The sequence below is a fragment of the Propithecus coquereli genome, unplaced genomic scaffold (assembly GCF_000956105.1).
Source record: "Propithecus coquereli isolate 6110/MARCELLA unplaced genomic scaffold, Pcoq_1.0 Scaffold56, whole genome shotgun sequence".
NCBI classification, from domain to species: Eukaryota; Metazoa; Chordata; class Mammalia; order Primates; family Indriidae; genus Propithecus; species Propithecus coquereli.
Genome location: NW_012151507.1, coordinates 4,816,725 through 4,832,643, shown reverse-complemented (window position 1 = coordinate 4,832,643; position 15,919 = coordinate 4,816,725). Strand labels below are relative to the sequence as shown.

Here is a 15,919-nt window from a genome sequence, read left to right as displayed (position 1 = left end):
CACAAACTGCCTTTGTAGGAAATTAAGCTGAAAACTGCCCCACTGCACCTTCTGCCCACTGGTCTTTCTTAAGCCTTCAGAGGCACACACAACCAGCCTCGCTCTCCTTTTATGCTGACCCTTCCAAAAATTAAGACAACAATCATCACCCAAGTGCCTCTTCCCACCTCCAAATGTGGGAGGTGGACATGCAAACACACCAGCAAGCATGCCGAATTCCACAGACCACTCCCCCCAAGATCTCGTTGACACCTCTTCATCATTCTGGTGCTGCCCAAGTGTGCTGCTCCAAACTAACACAGCAGGACAGGATGACTAGACCCTGTGCCTCTACAGCCTATCCCAACACTGCTCACGCTTATAGATAAGAAAACAGGGGACTTGCCAAGCTGAGGCCCTTAGGGGTTCAAGGAGAAGAGGGATAATCTTCCCCTTACATGGTTCCAGGGGAAAACCCTCCCCTGAAGAAAGAGCACCAAGTATTTCTAATGGATAAGATCTAAAAACACTACTCTGCACTCACTCCTCTTTTCTTTAATGGCCTGGCAATCCTTGTAAGGATGACAACCTAATTTTGAAATACAATCCCCAACTTACGAGTTTGACTTTAAGATGGGTTTACTGGGACATTCCATGCATTTTCAACTTAGGATGGGTTTATCAGGAGGTAGCCCCAGCATAAGTTGAGGAGATTCTGTATGCTTCGGCTCAAGAGGCTGGAGTCCATTTTAAAGGGCCCATGGGAAGATAAGCCAGGTGGCAAATGGTGACAATGCCTATTTTCCATGGCACTGCTCATTGAGTCAGCCTTGGCATAATTAGGAGAGATGAAATTCAAGCCACTCTTGGAACCACTGGTTTAACAGTCTCAATGCATGGATTAAGATTGATGCTTTGGCTCAAGTAAGATTTGGGTTTAGATAAAGTTTTGGTTTAACTATCCTTCTCAGATTAAATGAGACAGTGTATGTAAACCATTTAGAAGAGTGTCCAGAACACGTTAACTTTTATTATCACTCCATGTCTTTTGGCCATTCCTAAACATTTTCGTCTCCACCATAGCTCTTTATGCAGGGTCTGGCAAGTAGCTGTCACTCAACAAATGTTGTGAGTTAAGGAATACCAGAGACTTCAGTCTGCCAGGTCTCTGCCATACACAGCCATGAGGCCAGCTACAAACACTCCCTCCACTGAGAACAGAAACAAATGACTTAGGCTACAAGATCTGGGTGGTCAAGAAAAGTTGTTAAAACACTGGAGTGGGTTATCAGATTCCTGAAAATTGGAACCATTTTAATGGTAGCTCTGAGACAGAGCAGATGCTCTCTCAAATATCTCACATCTATTAAAACCCTACTCTGCTGACAGTCTTCTAGCATAAGAGTGTTCTACTATCTCACTTGAGATCATTCCTACAAAACCAAGAGGGATAAAGCAAATAAGCAAATTAGTAAAGTACAGATGCAATCAAATTTGATTATCTTTAGTCCTAAGGAGCTTGGCTCATACTCATTAAGAAATTCAGTGTGTGCTAGAGGCTCCAGCAGGGAATCCTACTCAAGGACAAGGTACAGAAAGCAGATGAGCAACCCAAGGGGTACTAAAGAGGACAAGATGGGAAGGGTTTTTTTATTTTCCCAGCTCTTTGGTCAACCTCACCTCGCTGGACATACACGTAGTTGAGCATGACACCAAGAAAAATACAGGCTTAAAAAGTACTGTGCATTGTATTTCTTCCATCTCTAGCAGGCCAGGAGTCCGAGGTCAGTCTAGGCAGGACGCTGAGAGGGCTGCCTGGCCTCGGCGATCACACAATCTTCACGGTCTTGAGCATATCTGACAAGACGTATGTGTCATCCCACCCCCTCCCAGGCTTCTTCAGGGTCCGCTCCAAGGCCTGGGCCATTTCCAGGAGCTCTGGCATGGCAAGTTTCTGCTCAGGCTGCAGCTGACAGAACAGGATCTCGTTCACTTCATCCTCGATTCGCCGCACGTACAGGAGGGGGAACACTGCCTTGAGTCTGGCCAGCACTGCGTCCTTGAGCCCCAAGTCTCGGCACACGAGGTTGAGGATAAAAACACCTGCAGGGTGGGAAGGACAGTCAGGACGACCTCAGATCAGGAGACATGTCAGAGACAAGGCTTAGCTCTGAGGAAAACACTGATTCCTGTCCCAGGGAGGCTGGTGGAATTAGAGAAAGCACCTACGGTGGCAGTGAGCTTGCAGAGAATACACAGCATACAAAGGCAGACAGAAAAAGTATGGAAAACATGGGAACCGTAAGAAAACTTCAGCCTTATTTCTTGCTCTTCTGTGCTGCTAACACATTATTTTACCATTCTCCATGCCTCGGTCCCAAAGAATTGCTTTGAGAAAGAATTCATATCCCTAAGAAAGTAAAATTTACCAACTCCACAAGGATGTTACATTCTTGACATACACATCATGGAGTACTTACTAACCAACCCGAGGGCTAAGGTTACCCTGACTTGTGACAATCAGTTCTAAGTCAACCCGGTTCACCACACTACCTGACATCAAATCAACACACCCAGGGGGCTGTGAACATGGGGATTAAGAACTTCAGCTTTCAAGCAACATGAACCTGTGATAGAGCTCCAACTGTTACCTTATGTCACCTTCAAAAATCTCTCAACCTCAGTTTTCTCATCTGAAAATGCACTGCTATGAAGATTAAATAACATACTGCCTAGTCCTGGGCACTCAGGAAGTATTTAAGTGCTAGCTAGTGTCACCATGCTGGTGTGACTATGAGCTGCTACAACCACTTTGTAAAATGGTGTGGCAGGATCTATGAAAGCCAAACATACATATAACCTATGATCCAGCAATTACAACCCTGAATGTATACCCAAGAGATCTGCAAACACAGTTCCTCAAAAGGGACATACTAGAATGCCAACGGCAGCACCACTTGTAGACCCAAACAGGAAACAATCCAAATACCAACAGTAGAATGGATAAATAAATTGTGGTATAGTTATGCAATACTACACAACAATAAAAATTAACAACATAAACACAACACTGAGGATGAATTTCACAAACACCATGTTCAGTGAAAGAGCACTTTGGGAGGCTGAGGTGGGAGGATACCTTGAAGCCAGGAGTTCAAGACCAGCCTGGGCAACATAGCAAGACTCCATCTCTACAAAAAATTAGTCGGGCCTGATGGCATGCACCTGTAGTTCCACCTACTTGGGAGGCTGAGGCAGGAGGATGGCTTGGGCCCAGGAGTTTGAGGTTGCAGTGAGCTGTGATGACAGCACTGCACTCTAGCCCAGGTGACAGAGCAAGACCCTGTCTCAAATAAAAAAAAAAAAATTAAAAAAAAAAAAGAGTACATTCCATATGAGTCTATTTATGTAAAGAGCAAAAACAGGCAAAATTAAGCTGTGCTGACAGAAGTTAAGAGAGTAGCTCCCTTTGAGAGGAGGACAAGTCACCGACAGGAGGTAAGAGGTGGACTTGTGGGGTGCTGAAAATGTTCCGTGTTTGGTGCTGGCAAACGGGTGTGTTCAACTGGGGGAAATTGATAGAGCTACACACTCATGTGAATTTTTCATTAAAAAGATAAATTTTTTAAGGACCCTTCTTCCCTTCTCCCTCTCCGACCTTTTTGTTCTCCATACCTTCAGGAGTCAGGATGCTTTTCACCTTCTGCAGAAAAGGCTGGTCCACAAATGCTGGGGGTGGACAACTCATTCCCAGCGTCGGGTCCTTACTGTCGACATCAAACATTATGACATCGTAGTGAGGCCGCACTGGAAAGAGAAGCAAATGAGTCCTCGTCTTTTCTGGATAAAATACCACCAGTTACATTCCTACCCTATACCTCCTCTGTACCGGTGGTGGGCAGGGTGGCGAAGTCAGAAGGATGACAGGGAGGATGTGGTTTGCCTGTAAGGGGACGGACTTCGAGGACCAGAGGAGTCCTTGTCGTCAGCTTCAGCATCCTGCAGCAAAGATGGGGCGCTCCTCCACATTTGAAAGCACCTTCCAAAGGCTTTAATGGGGTCCACTTTTGCCACGAATGTTACTTGGTTAAGAGTTTATCTATACCACTCGTTTGCAAGCCTGGCAGAACATTACAATCACCTTTTGGGAAGCTTCTAAATACTCAGAGACTGTGGGCTACGCTCCTGACCAAAAGAATAAAAAAACCACAGGGTGGTGGGGAACAGATGGGAGGGGAGACTGGAAGCCTCTGGTATTTTTTGTAGGCTCCCAAGGTAATTCTAAACACAGTCAGAGTTGAGACTGTTGATCTACACAAAGCAGCTGACAAGGCTTTTAAGAGCTGACCCAGCAAATGATAACTTTAACTTAACTCTGGAAACATCACATGTTGTCTCACAGGAGAAAATGTTCTGAAACTTGAGTTAGTGCTATCTTTGTTGTTACTGAACACTAGCTGGCTCAAGAAAGAAACAATTTTGCTAAACGGGTGAGAATGAACTGATGACAAATTAGATCCGCTCCTTACTATAATGTTACATAGTTTTTATAAGAGGTAGGTCTGCAATGCTACAGACATCTTTTTAGCAAATTTTTGGACTGTGGTAGTAATTATTCAATAATTGGTTAGTATTTAATTAGGACTACTGCATGCTTATCACTGTGCATGGCATGGATCTGATTTCGGTTTCTTATAAAGAGAACATGTTGGCTCATTGGAGTCCAAGGAAAGTGATGGCCCTCATTTGTAGCCTTGAGCCTCTGATGAGCTGAAAGGCTATGATGGTTAGAGAAGATGGGCAGGGCCATTCAAAACTGATCTACAGACAGTAACAGCAGCAGCACCATCCTGGACTGAGTGCCCACCACATGCCAGGCACTGTTGTAAATGCTTCCCATGGGTCAGCTGTCTTGGGCTTGGGCCCCCAAACTGGCCCTAGCCTCAGAGAGGGATCCTGTGAAACTCTGACACGGTTAAATTCAGTTTACAATTAAAATGAAGGCAGCATCTGCTCATCCCAATACCAGGCATCACCCTAGGTAGGCATCCTGGTTTGCCATACCCCTAACTGGTAGATACTCTAATCCAGTGAGAACCAGGGTATCTGTTATGGAATGAGCAGGCCAGGAAGGGTGGCCTGAGCGCCTCAGCAGAACTGAACCAACCTAACTACCTTCCCACCGAGGGACTGAAGCTCTGGAAAGTACCAAAGTCACCAGGAGTCTGTATGTATAGCTGCAGAAGGATGAAGGGAGTTAATGTCTCTAGTTATTTTGCAGAAAATTAATATGCCCTTTTCCTAAATCTGGGATGCAAATTATTAGAGTAAATGGAACCTTAATTCCAGAGCAGGGGAGCTATCAAAATTCCCACTGAGAAGCATCTGCACCAGGGTTTCTCAACCTCAGCACTACTGACATTCTGGGCCAGACAACTCTCTCGTCAGGGCTGCCCTGCACGCTGCAGGATGCGTGGCAGCATCTTGGCCTCTACCCATTGGATGCCAGTAGCAACATCCCCCACGCCCTGATTTGTGACAACCAAAACGTCTGCAGACTGTGCCAAATGCACCCCGAGGCTGTGAACCGCTGATCCACACGAATGCTATTTTGCTCTATTTCTGGCTTCACCTCCAGCTGAAAGATTCATAAGAAACACCACCCAACACATCCCATCTTTTCTTCTCCCTTTCTTTACTCAACTACAGACTTTAGCTTTCCTGGGATGGTGAGGATGTGACGAGGTTACAGGTTAGAAGGAGGCACGTTGGTCTCTTAGCACCACAGGGCAGGAACGGTCTGTTCTCTTGCACCTATGCCCCATCCCCCAATGCAGTGCGAAGCATACAGCTGGCCCTATACATTTACTGAGTAAGTCTATCGACAAATGAACAGGGGAGAGACTGCGATGACACTGATGCCCCCCCCTCCTTAGAGATAAATTCTAGAGGCCTTTACAGGCCTGACAACCTTGGATCAATCTTCTCTCAACACCCCTTGAAGTGCTCCAATCACAGTACCTTCTCCTCTTCCCGCCAGGTTGGAGATATAGTCCAGGCCGTCTGCAATGTGGACCTTCATTCGGTCACTCTGGGAGAAGCCAAACCACTGAGTGGCCACTTCCAACATGGAGGGGTCGATCTCCACGGCATCGACGCAGGACTTTGGGAAATGATCGTGGACGAAGAGGGGGAGGCTGCCCCCACCCAGGCCTACCACCAACAATGCCAGCGGAGTCTCTGTAAGAAAAGAATACGGCATCACTCTGCCATCTGCTCACTGGAAAATTTTGCTCCAGCCTCAGGGAGGGCAAAAGAGGTAGTCAGATCACTGGCTCTGCTCGGGGGATACAAATTTAGAGACCTGGCCTCCCTCTCTCATTCCAGAAATTTAGGAGTCAATTTGACACCTGAAAACTCAACCCTGGATTCATGATGACTAGATCCAGAGGATGCGCCAGTGTGTTATTGTTATGGTCCCTTAAAGATCCCAAAGCACTCAGCTGACGTGGTATCGGAGTCTTCACCACAAGAGTTACTGGACTCCCTCTAGGAAATGGAGGAACAAAGGCCAAGCATTAGCTCACGATTATGAGGCGGTAGAGGTGCAATGCCCCTGCCCAGGTCTCAACTCAAAAGGTCATGCTGCCCTCTTAGACAGCCCGACCAAGCAAGGGCAATCATCCAAGTTCCGTATGTCACAGGAAAACAAAGGCCCACATCCTACCTCTAAGCACAGAGAAACCACAGCAACCACAGAGGGATCGAAGGAAGACCAGAAACAAAAGAATTGACAAAAGAAGACAGACCTTGAGGATTAAATCTAAGAACTGAGGTTCTAGAGACATACAGCAACATCAAGATATGCCGAAAGTACAGGGTGTTTCAGGAAGGCACATCCAGGGACTCCGGGTGAAGACAGTTACAACCACAGACAGAAACGCAAACGTTTTTGCTAATATGGTCAGATCCAAACCTGCTATTAGCCATAAGGCTATGACTGCACTAACTATACCACGGATTTTTTTTTTAAGCAGAAGTTCAAGACAGAACTGCATCTGGTGCTCAGACAATGTATTATGGAAAAGCCAGAAATTCTCCTCAAGTGCAAAGGCCTTGGAGACATGATTTTTAAATGTACCCTCTAGTTACACAGGTATGTACATATGAAAAACGTTAGCAAGCTGAACTTAAAATCTATGTATTTTACATATCTCATTGGATAGACTATATACCTTAATTTTAAAAAGAAATAGAAGAAACCAAACTCAGATGCCAACACATTTTAAGACAATTTCAAGATTACAAATTGAGCCTGAGGCAAAAGTTACTTAGAATGCTCATTAACTTAGATGACAGCAGAGATGAAAAAACATATGAATTTATCTGCATTTGTTAGGTTACAATCACCGTTCTTCACTACAAGACAGCTGACATGGATCGTTTACTGCTGTCATCTTACATGCTTCCGACTGTGGAAGGCAGTGGCGTCTCTCTTACCTAGGAGTAGCTCTGGGTTTCTCAGCAGGGCAAGGCCGGCAATCATGGCTTTGTGGTGTTCACAGCACAGGTAACTCTTATCAATGGACTGCCCTGGGGCCGCAGGGAGGTCCTCAGGAGTATCAGCAGGCCGCTGTTTCTTCCTGTCCTTTTTCCGCTTCTTCTGAGCTACATGAGAGATGCAGATTAATAAAGTCCTATGCTTAGTACAGTAATCCTCAGAAAGCAAGGGTTACCAGAAGCAGTGTGCTGCAGCTGGCTAGAACAGGCCAATTGTTAAATGTTAAATATATAAATTGTTACATATACAGAAATTCTGCAAACTGGTTGACATCATGTTGATAGCTTATATCACAAAAATTGGCAAAAGTTACAAACCAGGGTCCCCATCCCCAAAGAGATGGCTGTTAAGCACTTAACATACATATTGGGTACAAGTAAGCTGGAAAAGGGAAGTGGCAAAAGTACACTCAAAAGTCTGGGAAAATTCATCTGAGAAGCCCTAGTACCTCCCCTCTGAGAAATGCAAGGCCACTAACAGGAGAAAAGTTTACTCGCCAACTCTTTCAGAGAAGGAGGTAAAGTTACCCGCTCTGTGCCAATTATTGTGCCAGGACTTTTACTCTTTTAGCTCATCTAACAGCCTTATTTTAATAATTTCAATTCTTGGCCCATGAAAACACTGAGCAGCTGAAGTGTTAAGTAAACAGGCACAGAGTCGGCAGGTGGTGCAGATGGGATTCGGACTTGCGACCACCTATCCCCAACACCTATCATCTTTCTACTGTGCCACACAGGCAGTACTACCTACCATAGCGCTGAAAGGAACAGATGTTCATGGAAGGAGAGGAAGCCTATAGAAGGCCCCTCTGCTTTCCCTCTACCTGCTCCCTGAACTGCTCCAGGATATCGTACCAGACAGATGTTTGTGTCTTCGAGGGATCAGCTGCATTCCACAGCAGCCTCGGTGACCGATGCGTAGGGGCCAGAGTGCTTTCCAGAAATGTTAAATCACTCTTTAGTATGCTCGCCAATACTTCCATGAGAACATTCCTCCCACGAGAACAAAGTGCTACCAAAAAGGCAAGGAACTTGACAATGGTGAAAAAAATCTAAAACCCACATTGAAGGGGGCAAATCATTCTTTTAAGCAATTTTACTGAGGTTTTAGTGAGATGAAACTGAACAGATCTGCAACCGGAGTGACTGAACAATAGGGTAGGAACCCAACAATCATAGGTGCACTTGGCCAGGGGAAATGCCTAAAGAAAAAACCATTCTGCTGAGAGTAACTTGATCCTTGGCTCAGGGCAAATCCACGACCTCAAGAGTCTGAATTCTCTCTCTCCAGCCTCCTCCGAGAGGCCTCGCTATGAGGACAGCGTGGTCAGGCAAAGGGAGCAAGTGGGACGGACTCAGCAGAGCTAATTTCAGTTTCCATCCCTGAATCCCCGAGCCCCAAAGGGAAGTTGCACTGGAGAAGGGGAGGAGAGGAGCACTCGCTTTTTAACTTCATGCATCTATACTTTTGAATTGATTACGATGAGCAAGTACTGCTTTTATAATACAAACATACACACCCAGTGAAAAACACAGGCAAAGCAAACTATTGATTCCCCCATCAGTGGGAGTTTCTGAGCGGCACTGGAAAACCACTTACAGGGATCCTAGAGATGATTTGTATCTACACTGTCAATATTGCAGCTGCAAGCCAGCCACCGGTGGCCATTAAACATAAATGTAAATTAATTAGAATTAAAGAAAATTAAAAATTCAGTTCCTCGGTCACACCAGCCACATTCCAAGTGCTCAGCATCACATATGGCTAGTGGCAAACACAGCGTAAGCTCAGATATTAAACATTTCCTCGTCACAGACAGTTCTACCGAACAGCACAGGACCAGATGGCCTCTAAGGCACCCAGCAACTCTAAAACCCTCTGATATGGGGGACGGTGGCTCACACTGCCGAGGAGGGCAGGGCTCACTCCACTGAAATAATATACAGCAATATACGATACACAAACAATGGAGCAACCTGTAAAACAGATGTATTTAAACAGAGGGCATTAAAGCGGTTATCACATTTATTTGGTTCCACCACCCCACTCCTTATCATTTCAGAGCGGGCTTTGCTCAAGAACAGAACACACAGCTCTACTCTGCTTATCGCCACTCACACCCTAAGAGCCCAGATGGCAGAAGGAAAACCCCCAGAGCCCTGGGCTCTGTCCTTTTCAAAGACGTTAAATCACTTTTTAACATGCTCGCCTGCTCGCTCACCAGTACTTCCATGAGGGAGACTCCTCCCGTGAGAACTAAGTGCTGTCAGGAAGGCAAGACACTGGCACTGGATGCAGGGCACAGGTGCCCAGGTCCGTGCTGTATCTCAGCCAAGCTCCCAGGCCTTTCTGGGAGCCCAAAACTCAGAGTCTGAGCCATGGCCACTTGGGTCCCACCTCTGTGCCTGTGACGCCTCACCTCTGTGAGACACATCCTTCAGCAGCCTGGCTTCGGACTGCACCACATTCCTGTTGCTGAGGAAGATCAGCCGCCGGAAGAATCGCTTGTCATCACCTTGTACGTCCTCGATGACGTAGTCGCCACTCATGGGGCTGCAGTCTTGGTGCTGAACGGTCCGGACCCCGATGTCCCCACCCACAGACAGAAAGGGCACCTGAAGGTACATGCAGAGATGTGGTCAAAACACCAGCTCAATTAAGAAACGTGAGAAATTATAACCCCTTCCCTTTGTGTGTGTATGAGAAATCCCCGTATCAAGGTTCTGGACAACTCCGAAGATTTGCCATTCTATTAAAGCACTTTTCTGGGGCCTTTGAACAGATCTCAAAAGGTTTAATTCGCCTTCTGAAAATCAACTGAACACATAAAGATCTCCAAAACCACTAGTGATTGCAGTTGGTTCTGCCCAAGAAAAATGTAAGTTTCTCATCGGTAACTTCTAAAAGAACTCTCACTAGTCCAGGATAACGAAAGCTAGAGGGAAACCTCAGGAAGGGGCTATAATTATGAGAAGGAATCTAGACAAGGATAGAGATGACAAAACTATGGAGGAAACAACCACTCCAAATTCGGAGAAATTTCTCCCTTCCCCTAGTCATCTTTGCCTCTTTTCCCATTTTTCTAAACCTTGGGGGAAAAATACATTTTCCCCCCTAAACTTTTCTACTCCCTCCCCCATCTTTACATCTATTTCTTTTTGAAGACCTGTAAGAGTATTTAATAATCCCCAGCATCTCCTGACCTTGCAGACACAGGCATTGCTGAGAGAAGGTCACAAATGAAGCTCCCCAGAGGATCTGGGCCTCCCTGAAATAAGTTTCTCTGATGGACACCAACCCCAAGGTCTGCCAGGAAGAACGAAACACACATTCATCTGTAAACACAAGTCAGCCTAGCGCACAGAACCACAGGCCAGGAGCCTGGAAGCCAGGGTTCTTTTTTTCAGATCCGTTACTATATTGCACCAAGCCTCCAGGTACCTTGACTTTTCCACCTATCAGGAAGGATAAACTCCTTATCTTAAAGTTCTTGCGGTAAAGTCACCAGGATGGCGCAAGACAGATGGTGTTAACTAATAATACCATATCACCATTTTGCCAAAAACCTTCAGTTTCCTTAACAATGAAACACCAGAGCAGCAAGGCTAATATCCTGAAAATTATGCTGAGCTGTTTTGGCCCTTTCCCAGTTATAGCCTCAGATAATGATAACTCTAAGAAACAAAATGGCCAAAGAAGTCCAGTCCAAAAGTGGGGAAGGAGGAACCCACGGCTGAAACAATCTGTGACATGAAGAGCTGGAGCCCGCCAGGTGTAGATTTTCCTGCACGCCCTCTCCGTGGAGTCCAGGAGTTCCCCCAGACATAGATGCTACTGTGCCTGCCTTCCTCTCACCGCCTGGGGCAAGGGAAAGTGTTTTTCTGCCCATTTAACTCTTACTTGCTGACACCCCTCCAGATCAAACTAAGATCACAGACTCTAGTCCTAGCTCCTTCCAAGGATCCCTCTGCTTTCCTGGCTGCTAACAGGACTGCAGAGACCCGTGAAAGCTACTGCCGAAGCTCTGTTACCTGCTGCTGGGCGGGCATGCCAGCCGGGGCCAGCTCCATGACTCTAGCTGACAGCTCGGCTTGGATGGTGTCCATGCCTTCGTACTGTTGACCTCGGTGAAGGGCCACTGTGATCAGCCTCCTGAAGCCTGCGCTGGCTGCCAGCTGTTTCCGGCCCTCCTCCATGCCAAAAAGCCACTCAGTCTCCCGGCCCTGGGGAACTGGAAAAAGGGGCTTGGTTACAGGGAGTCCAGGGAAGAGCGGTCAAGCCCACAACCGGTATGACGGCCCACACGGAAGAGAAACGGTCCATGTCTGAGACCAGCATCCACCCCAACTGTGACCCTTTAGCGCACAGTTCCCTAGTGCACATCACCCAGAGCAAAGCAGCCCATCAGACATTGAGGCAGGACCGAGGGTAGATGAAAGGTGTGGGCATGTCTGTAGGGGAGGGAGGCAGGCACCTACAAGAAAAATAGCAGTAATAACAACGCTTAATGCCAGGCGTGACTCCAAGCAATTGACAAATATAAACCAATGGAACCCTCACAATAGCCCAAGGTGCATTTTTACAAATGAGGAAATTGAGGCACGGAAGTTCACACAGCTACTAAATGGTGAAGCTGGGACTCCAACCCAGGCAGCCTAGTCGCAGACTCCATGCTTGTAACCACTGCACTATTCATTCCCACAGGTGGACAGTTAGGATTATCAAATACTCAGAAAAATGCTCAGACATTAGGAAACAAATTACGGTAACACCATGACCATAAACACTTCACAATGTCTAGAATTTTCTACTTTTGAAAGCATTTCTTGATATTATCTCGATTCTTATTAAGGTAAATCTGATATCATTTAAAGCACTTATCACGTGCCAGGCACCATTTCTAAGAGCATTTGCACTTCTCACGACTACACAAGAGAGTTACAATCCCACTTTATAGATGAGGAAACCAAGGCACAGAAAGAAAAATAACTGTTCAATATCACGCCATCAGGAAGTGACTGAGCCAGGGCTGGAACCCAGTCTGGTTCCGGAGCTCACTATCTTAGCTGCTACTCCGTACTGGCTCTCTAAATTCTGCAGAGAAGCATAGCAACTTCCTCAGGTCCTGCAGCTCCCAGGCTAGAGCTGGGACTAGAATCCACATCTTAGACTAGCTAGTCCAGCATTGCTTCCATTACTCCATGCTACAAAGTAACTTAACATCTCTGTGTAATGTGTGACCTGCCTAAATTTCTCTCTACTTTCTTTCCTCCCTACCGACCGACGGACTGACCCCATTCTCACACGTCATCAAGGCTTTGCAATGGAAGATAGCCTCAAGTCTAAGCAGGTTGCTGGAGAGCTAGTACTCCCCCTTCATTATGCCTTGACTAGTCTAATCCTCTGGAAGTACACTCCCTGCAAGATGAAACCGGCCAAGACACACCCATCCACCAAAGCCCAAGCCCAAGCCCCAGCCCCTCCCAGCAAGAGGGGGAGCAATCCCAACTCACTGATGAAAATGGCAAAATGATTGTCCCGCGATGGTTTCACAGTGGGGCTGTCCACCACGTGGAGGGTGTAGCGTGGCTCCCCCGTGTCCCCATCGCACAAGTCCAGGGACACACTCCCCAGCCCGGCCTTGCGGCGCAGCTGGCTGCACAGCCAGGCATACTGCTGCCGCTCGCGCACCGCCTCGGCCAGCCGCTCGGCACTCTCCAGCCGCACAGGCTTGCCCTGCTCCTGAGTACACAGCTCAAAGATCTGAAGGGCAGAGCCAGGGACTGGCCTGAACTTGGTCATGATGAAGGCAAAGACAGGCAGGGAGAACTGAGGCTCTGCTTCCAACACCCGGTCCTGGCTGTTGGCCACTTCGTGCACCCTCACCATCCACCCCTCCCGAGAGAAGTGACCCACTGCTTTCTTCAGGATGTGAGCCTGAGCCAGGGAGACGCAGAGGTAGCGACCGCCCACCTGCAGGACACGGCCAACCTCAGCCAGCATCCTGTCCACCTGCTGCAGGGTCTTCTCCTCCTCATCTGTCAGGACAGCGTCCAGGGTGCCCTTGTCCAACACCACCTGGAACGAGGCATCAGGAAACTCCATCTGCGTCATGTCCATTTTCAGGAAGCTCATCTGGGGCCGTCGGCTGGCGTTGCGCTCCCTCATTTGCTTGATGACGACCTCGCTGATGTCAATGTTCACTATGTCCCGATAGCCCACGTCGTACAGCTGCTCGCTCAGCTCTGAGTTGCCGCACCCAATCACCAGCACCTGGGGGAGAAAACCACGAGCAAGATGGAGGCGATCAGGCCAAGGAATGTGCTCCAGACACTTCAAGGAATCAAGTCTTGCCTTGGCTGTTACATGTTTCCAGAGGTGGAGATGCTATTGTCAGGCAGAGAGCAATGTTACAGAGTTGATTCTGGACTCCATCTTGAACACCACAAGGGTCTCACTAGCAACAACCACATTCAGCTACAATACAGGTTATCTGAGAATGGACTTTGTGTTGCACGAATTATTCATTGTTGTTCTTTCCTCTGAAACACGTATTTATCACACAAGAATTAATACTAAGTTACAGAATCCAAACACAGAGTTACAGTTGAAATCTCTTATTTGTTTTACTGTTGAAATCCTAGGCCTGGAATAACCCTTTTTCTCAATCCCCTCATGCCTTTGGCTCCATCAGACAATAAACTACATTTTATGAGGATTCGAATCTCACTCCCATCACAGATTCCATTCCATGATATTTAGCTATTTTCTAAAGCCAAACTTAAAGTACAGATTGTTGCCTTTCTCTGAGGAACAAACTCCCATTCGCCCTTCAAAATTCTGCTCCTACGTCACCATCTCTGGAAAAGTATGGTACAAAGAGAAGTACGTCAGTTTTGGAGCCAGACTGGCCTGAGTTTAAATCCCCCATGTGATCTCAGGCAAAAAACTGGCTCCCAGAGCCTCAGTTTCCTCATCTGTAAAATGCATGCGTGACCACTCGCCTCAGTTTATGATGACAATTTGAAGACTGCACAGCCACATACAAAGTATCCAGCATAAGGCCTGGCCCATAAAGCTTCCTCCATAAATGTTAGTTTTCTTCCCTTCCTTCTTCCCTACCTCCAGTACAATCCCACCTCTACCAAACCTCCTATTATTTTACTTAAACGTTTCACTTTTGGAATGTGTGCAGGGTTTATGCCTTAATGCTCTTGTAGCTGTAGGGCTGAGCACAGTGACTGGAACTCAATTGAGCACTCAGCAACTACTTGATAAACAAATTCATCCTCGATGAAGCCACACGTGCAGCCTGTCCCCACGGGAGTGCACAGTGCCAGAAGGGCACACTGTCAGGAGGTGACATCTAGATTGGACTACTAAAGAAGTCGCTCTTCCAAGTAGGGTTATTAATTCAAGGATAACCGGGGTCGGGAGGTGTGTTGTCGGAGAACCTATAAGAGAATACTCTAAAGTTGTCGTTTAGCTGGAATGATGCATGGAATCCTGAAAACATGCGTCCAACTTAGGGGCCCCCACGCCTGTCACAGTCCAAGGGCAAGATTCCTGTTATCAGTTCCCAGCTTCCCGAGCACACAGGGCTGCAGGGCCGCCCTCCTTACCTTTTCCCTGGGCTTGATGTATTTGTGTAGCACCCCGCACAGTTGCAGGTAGGTTCCATACCACTCGAAAGCTTTCTTTCCTCGCTGCTGGAAGAACTTCTCCCAATAGTCAACGGAGCCAAACTCCTTGGAGCTTTTAGGTAAGAGGTTCATGTTGCCACCGCGGAGCTGCGTCTTCAAGGCTCCCTACTCCCTGCGATGGACCATCTGAGGGGCTCACCCACACGCGGGCTCCGGGCCACTGCAGTGGGATTCTTTCCACAGACACACAGCCACATTGATTGGTTCCCCCACTGAAAACCCAAAGAGATGGCCCTTACAGAGCAAACGCACGCATGAGTCACTGAACCTAATACACACTCACCCCTTCCTCCGCGCCCACAGTCCCTGCCCCACGTGTAGAGAGCCCCCACTTCTTAGGAGCCGGGTTTCTGAACCCACCAACCATATCCGGGTGCAAGGCCTCGTGATTGGTCGGCCGCCCGGACCATCCCAGCAACTCATTGGTCACTGCTTTTTGTTTCTGGCATCTCATTGGCTGCGATCCGCTCTCCTCCCGCCCGTCGCTTTGTCGCAGGCGCCGAGCGCTTCCTTGCGGTGAGGCGGGACGGGGCGGGGCGTGGGCCGGAAGAGGCCGGGCCTCCCTGCACCCTGGCTGGCGTCCGGGCGCCGCGAGAGGGCGGCCTTCCCGGGGCCGAGCGATTCAGGCGCAGTGGGGAGCGAGCAGGCTTTCGGAGTTCTGTGTTCGCTTGATGTC

General features: G+C 47.6%; 1 protein-coding gene across 3 annotated transcripts; it reads right to left on the bottom strand.

Moving 5' to 3' along the window:
• Positions 1-843: 843 nt before the first annotated feature.
• Positions 844-15,664, bottom strand: METTL13 (methyltransferase like 13). Of its 3 annotated transcripts, none has more exons than XM_012657765.1 (8): positions 15,163-15,664; positions 13,054-13,813; positions 11,572-11,771; positions 9,960-10,155; positions 7,480-7,647; positions 6,001-6,219; positions 3,655-3,786; positions 844-2,082 (listed from the first exon to the last, which is right to left on the bottom strand). In XM_012657765.1, the coding sequence occupies exons 1-8, from the start codon at positions 15,313-15,315 to the stop codon at positions 1,808-1,810; spliced, it is 2,103 nt and encodes a 700-aa protein (XP_012513219.1). In that variant the 5' UTR covers positions 15,316-15,664; the 3' UTR covers positions 844-1,807. The 3 variants fall into 3 exon arrangements, with proteins under 3 accessions (XP_012513219.1, XP_012513220.1, XP_012513221.1); XM_012657766.1 differs by having other exon boundaries at positions 11,572-11,763; positions 13,514-13,813; XM_012657767.1 differs by having other exon boundaries at positions 15,483-15,576.
• Positions 15,665-15,919: the final 255 nt, after the last annotated feature.